The sequence below is a fragment of the Gastrolobium bilobum genome, unplaced genomic scaffold (assembly GCF_033153095.1).
Source record: "Gastrolobium bilobum isolate Gb01-03AN ecotype WA unplaced genomic scaffold, APGP_CSIRO_Gbil_v1 utg679784, whole genome shotgun sequence".
In the NCBI taxonomy this organism is placed as follows: domain Eukaryota; kingdom Viridiplantae; phylum Streptophyta; class Magnoliopsida; order Fabales; family Fabaceae; genus Gastrolobium; species Gastrolobium bilobum.
Genome location: NW_026899881.1, coordinates 1 through 12,271, shown reverse-complemented (window position 1 = coordinate 12,271; position 12,271 = coordinate 1). Strand labels below are relative to the sequence as shown.

At 38.7% G+C, this 12,271-nt stretch overlaps 1 protein-coding gene across 1 annotated transcript; it reads right to left on the bottom strand.

Annotated features, from left to right (window-relative positions):
* Positions 1-10,871: 10,871 nt before the first annotated feature.
* LOC133294073 (uncharacterized) lies at positions 10,872-12,219 on the bottom strand. The gene is made up of 2 exons (XM_061492728.1): positions 11,674-12,219; positions 10,872-11,231 (listed from the first exon to the last, which is right to left on the bottom strand). Exons 1-2 carry the CDS (start codon positions 12,217-12,219, stop codon positions 10,872-10,874), a joined length of 906 nt encoding a protein of 301 aa, XP_061348712.1.
* Positions 12,220-12,271: the final 52 nt, after the last annotated feature.

Here is a 12,271-nt window from a genome sequence, read left to right as displayed (position 1 = left end):
TATCCAAAATATAAAAGTAAAATTTGAAATGTTCCTAAAAAAATATTTCAGACTTTTGGATAAAGTTTGAAAGAAAACAGAGTTAACTAGATAGACAAGCTTTTACTTGGTTAAAGTGACTCACCTTATGTTAAGAGGCAAAACATGAAATTCTCTCTCCATTTCTTCTTATGCTCTGTTGGCCATCAGAGGGTGAGAGTGAGAGAAACCAATTGAAGACCAAAACCCTAACTTCTTTGATTCTCAACCAAATCAACTCATTCCAAATCCAAAAACACTTCAAATCTTCCCCTATTTCTTAATCCTAACTTAGTTTTGAGTGAGAACTATTATGGAGGGAGATATTCCCTTGGTAGTGGGATGAAAATTTGACCATTGGAGGAGCTAGAAGTGAAGTCTTCCATTCTTGTGGCTTGAGACTCCTTCCTTGGACCATTGTGGTTGTGTTTGTGGTAAGAACTCTAATCCATTTGGTTATTTTGAGTTTGAGCCATATTTAGGGTTTAGTTTATGAAAATGCATGAATAGTGGGGTGTGTTTGAAAGAGATTGAAACTAAATTCCTTTGTAAAAGTTGTTAGGAACGGTAAAAAAATGGTAGAAGTGAAGTTAGTTTGTGATTTGAACTAGTTTCAGTAATCTTGGAAAATTATGCTTGAAAGTGTGGATTTTCTTTCATTGTTGAGCCTTGATTGATTGTGTCCATATGATTGCTAGGATTGAGACAAGTGGATCAATTGTGAGTGATCAAGCCTTGGAGGAGCCAATGGAGCTTGGTTTGGGTACTTGAATTATTTCAAGGATTGGTAACGTTGGTGATTGGAAGGAATTACCAAGTGCCATACCAAGAAAGGTTGGTGTGGATAAGTGAGCTAGAGGAAAGCTTGATTGTAGAACTTGGTGAAGGACAAAGGTAGATTGGAAAAAATAAAGGTAAGCCTTTAGATCTGGGAGGTTCATCCATGTTGTTGTTCCACCATTGCTTTTATGAAAGTAATGGTTAATGATTGGATGATTGAGTGGTAATGTTAGTATTGTGGTGTGTTTGTATTCATATAGTAATTATGTGTCATTAGAGAAAGGGCCAACGGACAAGCACTAGGGGCAAAGTTGTATGCTTAGTGGGAATGACTAAGATGCAACTGAAGCTTGTGTGATGATTTGATTGTTTAATTCTTTGGCCATTGGAATGCATGAGTATGCTGCAGTTAAATCATTACTATTATTGTCTCTGGATATATGATGTAGTTCATGTCATGTGTATACTAACCCTTCATGCAGAAAGTGAACTCTGGGGTTGGAGGAATTCTTCAAGAACCCTGGGTTTATTGAGTTTTATCTCATCCCGTTTGGGGATTGATATTTCAGGTATTAGCATAGATGATGCCGATCGAGAACGAGGAAAGAGGCCTGAGTAGATTTCCATAGGATAGCATGTGATATGATTGTTTTGAAGTGCCTCACATGTATTTATATTTGGTTGCATCTTATATTTTGGTAGAAAGATATGTATAAAATGCACATTTGGTAGTAATATTGTATTGGACTAACAATATGTATTTTTGGGGACTTAAACAATAATCATAGTCATTTTGTATCCTTGGTGGTTGAAAGGAGCCAAATAGCTTTGATCATGTGTTTTGCTAAGTCTAAGTCCTGGAACCTTCATTATTATGTAATTATATGTTAATGTATGATGAAAGGGCTTTCAAGCCTATGTGGATATCATGTGAGCCTTGAAATAACAAGAAATCATGTATTGAAGTTGTTGTATAATATCTATTAGGTGAGAGAAAATCTTTGTGGTTGAGAATCAATATAAATATAAGGATATCATGTCTTGTTGTCTATTTTTCATATCCTACATGATAGATCTGGGCCCTTGTGTCTTAATGGAAGTTATAGATCTTTTTCTTAGCTTTGCAACGAGACCAAGATTGCGTAAATCCGATAAGTATAACTCAAATTATAGGTAAAATACCAAGGTAGGGTGGAATCTCCAGATCCATGACGCTGTGAGCGCCAAAGTTGGCGATGACAGCGCGGGAACACGCGAAGAAACTAGTGTTTCCGCGCTACCAGCGCGAGACTTTTGTGAAATTCAGCATTTTTTCCTTCAAAAATTCATAACTTGAGCTACGGTGCTCCAAATTGAGCGTGGTTTGAACCCACGCGTAGCTAACGAAGAGATTTATAACATAGTGAGAGATGAGAACCATAGAAAAATTATAAAATTCCTTGTGTAACTAAAAAGTGAAGGTATTTAGTGTTGAATATCAATAAAATTGAGCTTTTAAGCCTTGTTGATCTAAAAGGACTACATGGCACATTATGGTATCAACGTATGGTCTAAATAAAATTATATTAAGTGTTTCACTCATAGTTTAAGTTATGATTACAGTTATTGGAATTGTTTTAATTACTTAATTGATTTTAAACAGAAACGTTTATTAAAGAAAAAGGAAAAAGTTATCCGTATTATAATTCAATTGTTGTGATTGTAATTGCGCTTAATGCTATACGTAATGTTAACAAACCGGTTCTAGAATGGAGTGTTACAATCCATAAATAATACAAGTTTAAACATTTTATTTAATTTTTGACATCTTAATTGTTAGAATTACGGTAGTCTATATAGTACTAAAAAGAATGAGTTTTTGTTTCTTTATATTAAAATGTTAAATATTTATTTTTAAATATTTTGAGCAATATTTAATACATTTTTCAAATTACTTAGAAAAATATAATTATTTTATACTAAATTAATATAATGCCAATTTGGGTCTTTTCATTTTTTTTCCTTTGTCATAAATTGCCTTTAATTATCTTGTTCTTAAAAAAATGAGACTACATATCTAAAAGTATATATGCAAACCCAATGCATTAGTAATATAAAATGAAAAATGTCTACCAAAAAATATATATATATATATATATATAAAATGAAAAAAAATTTACGATAATTTTTATTTAATTATTTATGTTAAAATACCATGATAAAAAAAGGAATTATTGACGGGAAGTATGGTTGACAACTATGAAGCACCTACACTTCAAAAACTCCGACGTGTCGTGTCCGACACTTCCTTATACTCACCTACACTCCGACACTTCTCGACACTCCAATACTCGTTGCAAAGACTCAAAAAAGGTTCAAAAGTTACGTTGCGTTGCGTTGCATTTTGAATTTCAATTATTAGATATTGTTGAATTATGATTACCATTTTATTGAGTTTTAATATAACTATTTCGGATATCTTATGTTTCTTTACAAAATTAATAGGTATTATCAGTGTAGCTTTATTTTTTTATTAAATTATTGAATATTTAATATAATATACACTACATAAATTAAAAATATTATATAATATCAAAACGTGTCAAAATTTAATATTTTTTAGAATTAACGGGTCGGAGTATCGTGTCGTGTTATATCTCGTATCCCGTGTGTCAGTGTCGATGCAACATAAGTAGATAACATCTATAACTTTATGTAAAGGCACGTACGCAACCAAAAGATTTTATTTTGAGAAAAAATAAAGTAACTTTGTTTTAAGGTTATAATTATTTAAATTTTTACAACATTAAGATCTAACTTAATTTTTTTTTCTTTTGTGAAAAAAATTGTTCTGATACAACGAATCAAATTAACTCATCTAATAAAGAGAAAGAACATTAGATACTGATTTTAATAAAGAAAGATAAGTAATTAAACTCATCAATAATGTATTTCTGTTAATACTTTTTTATATATACATGAATTTCGAAATTAAATTCGAAATCAAGATTATTTTTAATCAGACTACACATGTGGAAAGATCAAAATAAAAGTTCATAAAAATTTCAAGAAAACCAACTATAAATGATAAATTTTTTATAAAGTTAAAATAATATGTATATATGTACGCGCAAGAATTGCTACCATATTAAGAAACAGAGCAACACATCCATTAAACATGTTTAAGTCACAAATTCCAAAATGATAGATTTATTAGCTGCTACTATATCAACGTTTGGGGGGGACCGCCAGTGTCTGACCAAGGGAGCCATGGCCCTACCATATTACAGAAATTGAGTCCCCATGTGAAGTAAGAGGCCAACCAGATGGATATGTTCAGTGGGAAGCGTCGTGGGTCTCGTCTCTATTTTATTTTATTCCGTTTACCTGCTCCCTCTACCAATCGCCACCATCCAATGCCAATGCCAGTTCTAATGCTATTGACTATTTCCTATGTGACCACTCTATCCAATCGCCTCTCCCTAGTCTTGCTGTCTTTTCTTTTCAAAATTGCCGTCTTTTTTTTTTTTTTTTTCATTTCTCTTCAACAATTTTATATACTAATGATCTATGAAGCACTGATACTTCAAAAATGTGTTTGTGTTCGACACTTTCCAACACTCTAATACTCAATGTTATTAAAACCGGTCTGATCATTGACCCGATCGAGGTATTGGGTCACTGGCTCAACTGCATGATCCGATAATTATATGCAAATATTAAAAAATTATAAACATATTCAAATATCTAAAAAATATGATAAAAATTTCTAATATTTTAATATAAAAATTAATGATCGTGATACGAGGTTTTAGGTTCAGAAAATGACATCTCTAACTATAAATAAAATCAAAATTTCTTGCATAGTGCATAATTGGAATAATATTAGTGTTGTAAGTACATAACTTATGTAAGTCAATAAGCAAAAACATATTCAAATATGTCAATTATGTTTAATTTTTGAAAAAAAATTGGACTTTTTTTTTCAAAACCGGTCCGGGTCACCGATTTTCATGAAAACTGGCCGGGTCAGATTGGGTCGCACCGGTTCCGATGCATGGCCAGTCCGTTGCTTCATCCGGACCGGTTATATGACCGGTTTATCGGTTCTCGGGTCGACCCGGCCATGCCGGTTTTATTAACACTACTAATATTTGTTCCTAAGACTCAAAAAAGGTTCAAAGGTTACGTTGCGTTACATTTTGAGTTCCAATTATTAGATTCGTTAGATTACGATTACGATTTTATTAAGTTTAATATAAATATTTGGGATATATTATGTTTCTTTGCAAAATTGATGGGTATTATAAATTTAGCTTTATTTTTTTGTTAAATTATTGAATACTAAGTGCCTGTTTGGAGCACCTGATAAAGAAGATAGGATAGAATAACTTATTGTATCTTACTTTTATCTCTTGTTTGGTGGGTCAATATGATATGATTAGCTTATCCTATTGGTTCATTTTATCCTATCCAATACATATTTTTTTTATCCTATGGGAGGAGCTGAGTTAGGATTCAACAGGATAGATACCAATATTGGATACCCAATATATCCTCACGCTACCCAATATATCCCAACGCTATCCAATATATTTGTATTTATTGCATTATATTTTGTTTTTTTCTTTCTCCTTTCTCCTTCTACATAATCTTATCAAATTGCTAATCAGGTGCTCATCAAACACATGACATGATATAGGCTTATCAGCCCCATATCATATCCTACTCTTATCAGCCTCATATCATATCCTATCCTAATCTTATCCTGTCCACCAAACGAGCCTTAAATATAATATATACTACATAAATTAAAAATATTATATAATATCAAAATGTGTCCTAACGTGTAAAAATTTAATATTTTTTAAAATTAACGTATCGAAGTGTCGTGTCGTATCTCGTATCCCGTGTCGGTGCAACATAAGTTCACAATCTAACATTAAAGGTGAATGACTAATAAATATTTTCAGTTCAAAATAAATTGTCACCTATAAATCCAAACAGAGAAGTATTAGTTGAAACGACTTCAAATGGGTCAAAAAGCACTCCAACTTATGTTGAAATTTATATAATATTAAATTCGTTAACAAGTTTCAAGTGACATTATAACCTATATTTTAGGAAAATATTTTTAGTGTTATTAGTGTATTGAGCCCTCAATGCATGAATAAAAATAATTCATTTACATATTTTTATCATGATTATTTTCCCTTATATCACATTTTGATAAGGGAGTACCTATTATCGTTACACACAAAATGTGCTCGTTTTATTCTTATAAATCTCAAATTGATATTGATCGGACCAGATACGGTAGGGATGACCCAATGCGTATCAAGTCCAAATCACACACGGTTGAGACTCCTTAGATGGTTACTGGCCTGGGCCTGGTACTGTTGATGTGGGATGAGCCTGAGCTCTTTGTCCTTCGTCCTTCACGTAGCACCAGATTGGGGGGGGTACCTGCAAAGACACTCCGACGCTCAAGTCAGTATCAGAAGCAGGTGTTTATGTTGTGAAAGTAAAGGATGAGCGTACCTTGGTGGCACAACGTATGTTTATATAGTAATCGAGATGTGTGTTTGGAGGAGACCTTTCTTCATGGTGAAGGCAAAGGTTCCTTGGTGCCAACGTAGTGTGGCTGTCATGGTTTAAATGTTGAGGAGCTTGCCGCCATGGTGTCTACTAGTAGAGTTGTGACGAGCCGGAGCTGTCCATTGCTTACTGGTGTGAGGGCGCGGTGGTGTTGCCTTGGCCCTTAAGTTTACTATCTGTAGAAGGTATCCCGTGGCATGGGGAGTAAGTATATCCTGGATGTTGTGATGAGGCACTGCGCCGTGTATGACGCGATGGGACTATCGCGCCTGGTGTTCCGCGATATGGACATCGCGCTGGTGTGACGCGATAGGGTTATCGCGTCCCGTGCCTGTCTTTTATGCCTTGTTCCAGGTCCTTTATGGGCTTGGGCTTCCATGTGTTTATTGGGCCCTGGTTAGGCCTATATTATATCCGGATCAGATGCCCCTAGCTTGCGGTGTTGTCTATGTGACAAGGCCGTGAGCTATATGTCTTTGTGTATGAGGCGCGGTAGTGTTTTGAGTCACATGCCGTTGTTTGTCCGCGGTAATGATGCTTTGTAGTGTCATCATGACCTTCGACCACTTAAGAATGGTGGATTAGCTGTCTAATCAATCAGGAGCATTAAATGCAGCAGTGATTACGTGGGGGTTTAAGGACACTCGTGGGTGTTTTACGAGTAAAACGCTTCCTTTCCTGCCACGTGTCCCACTAACCGGTGTTTGTGTTTAACACGTTTCATGGCTTTTGGAGTATCCGTTGGAGAAAAAACTCTTCGTATTTGTGCCTTTTCTTTTGGAGGGAAGATCATTTGGTCATTTGTAGTGGAAAGCTTGCTTCGTCTCTCAGAGCTCTATTCTGCATTTCCGGTGGTGACACGTCCTGCTCGTAGCTGCGAAGTTCGAAAGTATAAATCTCCGGTATGTGTTTTTCTTCTTATCATCTGTTGCATCTGTGTTTTAGTTCTTCATTTTGGGTCTGCCTTTCTGGGGTATGCCGGAGAAGTACAACGGTGCAGATTTTATCAGATTCCTTGAACGGTCTGGTTCATCTAGTCCTCCGTTGAGGTTGTTACCCAGATCAAAGTCCTTGGGAACCAGGGACATAAGGCCTGCTGTAGGACTTCTAGCTCCCTGTACCAAAGCCTGTGCTAGGCATGTGCCCTTAAGTCGTACCTTCGAGTTAGGGTCAACCTCGCGACAACCTCCTTGCGAGAAGGCATTGTCAGCCCATAGTTCGTCTGTGTTTCCTCGTTTTCCTAGAAATATGTCCAAGCTCATTGTGCTATCGAGTTATTCTTCAGTTAATTCAGATAGTAGCTATAAATCGGCAGAGTCAAAAAGTCCCAAATCGCCTTTCTCGAGTTCATCGCGCGATTCTTCTTGCTCCATCGCACATGAGTCTTCAGGACCGAAGAGTCCCAGTCCTTTGTCGTTGAATGTGGTTTATCCAGCTGGATATCCTTTTAAGAAAAGGAATTTTGATAATTATAAACCTATGTCCACTGATTTGTCTTCTTCCACTGATTCTTCTTCTTCTGAATCAGATTTTGTGTCCGCTCGTATCAAGGAGATAATGGAGAAACGTAATGCCCGCGATAAGAAGATCGTCACATCACGGCCTGGTGGGAAGAAGAAAACCGTACAAATTAACCCTGAGGCAGAACCGTCAGAGACGCGGTCCCTGAACAGGAAAAGCATCCGGGATGTTGATACCCTCGAGTGGGTGTCAGACTCAGTTTTGAAGACTGAGTCGATATATTCTTCTCTTGGAGAGTTGGCGGAGGTAACCGCGACCTTGCATCTGACCCCGGATAAAGCTTTTGACGATCAATGGGAAGTTGGAGTCGTCCCGAAGAATGAGCGTGTTTGTTCATCGCGGGTCGAGGGGTCAACCAGGCGTTATATGATGATGTACTCTTACTTTTTCTTGTCCATAGGTGTCCGTCTTCCTTTTTCTTCTTTCGTCTGTAAATTGTTGGCGCATTTGAATGTGGCGCCCTCACAACTGACCCCCAATGCCTGGGGCTTTATTAGAGTATATGAGATGGTGCGTAAGGCTTATGGCCTTTTTCAGTCTGTGCAGTCTTTTTTGTACATGTTTAGTGTAATGCCTCCTCGCAACAGCTGGATTTCTTTTAGGGGTAAACTAAAGTTCTGCGGGTCATACTGTAGAAAGATTAATAAGTAGACCGCGGAGTATTTCAAGATCTATCCCGCCGAAGGTACTACGTCGTTTTTCATAGGTGAGGACCAGGCTCCTATCTTCCCTTTGTATTGGTCACAATACCCGACAGAAAGTTCCGTGTTAAGTTATAATTTTACGGATCTGAGTGATCTAAAGCAGCAGACGGTGACTGCTTTAGGTAAGATCACTCGTGCAACTGCTGGGGAAGGCTTTCTGGATACGTATACTATTTTGAATGAGTATACTGAAAATGATGTGCGAGCTTACCTGGGTAATTTCCTTCGTGTTCTGATCTGTCTTGAGTGTTTATGTAACGTTTCCTGTATGTATTAACTAAGTATGCCTGACCATCCATTTGTTTCTATTGTGCAGAAAGTATAAGGATGGCGCCAGTGAGCAGAATGGAGCAAATTGCTGCCAACCGCGCAGCTCTTGCTGGCTCTTCCTCCTCCTCTCAACCAATCAAAACTGCTGCTGCTGAGTTAAGTGGTCACGCCGCTGTACAGTTGAAATCTCCTTTGAGATTGCGCACCCCTCCTTCCCCTCCTCGAGAAGTTATCCCGCCAATAGTAGTGGGGGAGGACATTGCGAGAGGAAGAAAAAGAACCTTTGAAGCGATGTTCGAGGGGCCAGCTGTAGGGTGGCCAAATTTTGACTGGAGAGCCGTGAATGACCTGCGGGCTCAGGGTAGGGAGTTTGGCATGCACCTGGAAACTCTGCCACGGGATCAATGGCGGCAGCTTGCCCAGGGTCTGATCGCGGCTGGCAAATTTATCATGACCGCACCTGGTAAGTATGTTTGGCTTTCCATGTTGCTTGCTTGTATGCTATAATATTGTGGTTGCATGTATAACCTGTTGTTTGATATGTAACAGATTCAGTAGACGTCCTGAAGGAACGTATCGAGGAGTTAAAAGCAGAAAATGCCCAACAGCGCGCTGCTTCTGAAGCCGAATTGAAGACATTTGAGGACAAGGTTGCCCTGCTGACGGTTGAGATGGAGAAGAAGGATGCTGAGATAAAGAAGCTGACGACTGCCAACAGAAGCCTGGGGGCAAAGAAGATTGATCTGGAGAAGCGCATACTGGAGCTTGAAGGGAACGCTGATACCTGGGCTGATGAAAAGGCCCACTTGACCGCTGAGGTTAAGAGGTATCAGGAGTTGTTCGAGAAGGAGGCGGAGGGTACCTTCGTTAACGTGATCGAACAAGTGCGTTTCTTCAACCCCTCAGCCAAACTGGAGAATGTCCACTTCTACCATTACTTCAAGGATGGCCAGCTGGTGACCCTGAATGAGCAAAATCAAGAGGTCCCAGTGGAGCTGATTAGCGCGATGGATACAGACATGACTGCGCTATCCTTGCAAGTGCCGTTGCCTCAAGATCCTCCTGCTGTTAATGATGAGCGCGCTGCTGACACTCCTCAAAACATGTCAATCCAGACCATTTGAAGTTTATCGCTGATATGCTGATGTCCTTTATATATCTTCTGCTTCTTTTTATTTGTAGTATGTGTAAGGGGGTATCCCCATAACAATGATGCGGACATTGTTTCCGCAAATTTTGAAGTTTATGACGTTTGAGGTTATTTTGCTAAATATATATCTGTTGTTGAACGAATGCTTGCATTGCTCTCTTTTTGTAGATTGTTGTTAATCGGTTGAAAATTTGCATTCTTTGTAATAGGGTATTACCCTTCTCATCCTTCTTCATATTGCTCTTCACCTTCTTTGTAACGCAGCTGAAGTCTATTCTATTTGTATGTTGCGCCGCGATCATATGCATTTCGTGCTTTGTTACAAAGGAATCCTTTAAGTATAGAGTCCTGTAAAGTGAACGAGGCCGCGCTCTGGTGTGTACGCCGTATGGCGCTTGAACACCATGTCTGCATAGCGTCGCGATTGTATGATTTTCATGTTGGAGTTGTGGTGTGTACGCCATATGGCGCTTAAACACTATATCTGCATGTTGTATGTCTAAACAGTTTATTGTAAAATATTTTTATTTTTTGCATACCTTTGGTTATGCCATCGCGTTTGAGCGTGAAAGATCACGATACATCCTTGGGGATCGCGACCTGTATGCTTGTGATCTATTGAGGAGATCTTTGTTGACAAGTCTGTTGATTGGAGGATTCGTGAGAGAATCCTGTAATTTGATAGGAACCAGGAGAGGTGTCTTGTAAATTGGAGGATTCGTGAGAGAACCTTGTAATTTGATAGGAACCACGAGATGTGTCTTGTAAATTGGAGGATTCGTGAGAGAACCCTGTAATTTGATAGGAACCATGAGAGGTGTCCTATAAATTGGAGGATTCGTGAGAGAACCCTATAAGTTGTTAGGAACCGTGAGAGGTATCCCGTTAATTGGAGGATTCGTGTGAGAACCCTGTGATTTGATAGGAACCATGAGAGGTTTCCTGTAAATTGGAGGATTCATGAGAGAACCCTGTAATTTGATAGGAACCGGGAGAGGTTTCCTGTAAATTGGAGGATTCGTGAGAGAACCCTGTAAGTTGATAGGAACCGTGAGAGGTTTCCTGTAAATTGGAGGATACGTGAGAGAACCCTGTAAGTTGATAGGAACCGTGGGAGGTTTCCTGTAAATTGGAGGATTCGTGAGAGAACCCTGTAAGTTGATAGGAACCGTGAGAGGTTTCTTGTAAATTGGAGGATTCGTGAGAGAACCCTGTATGACAGGAACGTTTGTGATCCTGTGATTTGGAAACTTAATGCAGAGATTGATCAATAGTAAAGGAAATCTGGTTCATTTTATTTGACATAATAATAATGAAAGACAAAAGCTCAAAGATAACAGTGTGTGAGTCGTGAGAGACTTAGCTATAAAATGTCTTAAGCTTGTCTGTGTTCCATTTGCGTGGGATAGTAAGGCCAGATAGTGTCTCAACGACATATGCCCCCTTATCAGTTTTGCTGTAGATGCGATAAGGTCCTTCCCAGTTTGCAGCCAGTTTGCCCTGTCGCGCGTTCTTATTGCCAATGTCCGCCCTGCGTAGGACTAAGTCGCCCACGTTGAAGCCTCGTTTGACAACCTTTAAGTTGTAGCGCGCTGTAATCCTCTGTTTGAGTGCTTCTTCCTTGACATGCGTGATCTCACACATTTCCTATACCGTGTCTAAATTATGAAGTAATGCCTGCGAATTGTTGTCTGAGTCTGTGTACATCTTTCTCCATGATGGTTCCCCAATTTCAACTAGGATCATAGCCTCAGAACCGTAGACCATGCGGAATGGGGTTTCACCAGTGGTTGAGTGTTTGGTTGTTCTGTATCCCCATAGCACAAAGTCTAACTGTTCAGGCCACTCCCCTTTTGCTGCTTCTAATCTTCTTTCCAAACCGCGTTTGAGAACTCGATTCGCAGATTCTGCCAATCCGTTCATTTGTGGATGTTCAACCGACGTATATCGGTGTTTAACATGCAAATCCTGAAGGACCTGATTGAATTTTCTGTCCACGAATTGTGTGCCATTATATGTTATAATGGTGTGCGGAACACCGAATCGACTGATGATCTGTCGGTAGAAGAATCGGCGAACCTTGTTGGCTGATATTGTGGCTAACGCTTCTGCCTCAATCCATTTGAAAAAGTAGTCAATTGCTACTAACAACCATTTGACCCCTCCGACGGCGACTGGGAATGGTCCCACAATGTCCATGCCCCATTGGTAAAATGGCCATGGGGATAGCATTGAAGATAATTCCTCGGGG

Excerpts from the sequence above, each read along its gene's own strand:
- LOC133294073 (XM_061492728.1), bottom strand. The coding sequence starts at position 12,219 with ATGGACATTGTGGGACCATTCCCAGTCGCCGTCGGAGGGGTCAAATGG. Across the intron at positions 11,232-11,673 it reads TACTTCATAATTTAGACACG|GGTTCTCTCACGAATCCTCC; the intron begins GTATAGGAAATG and ends CCTGTCATACAG.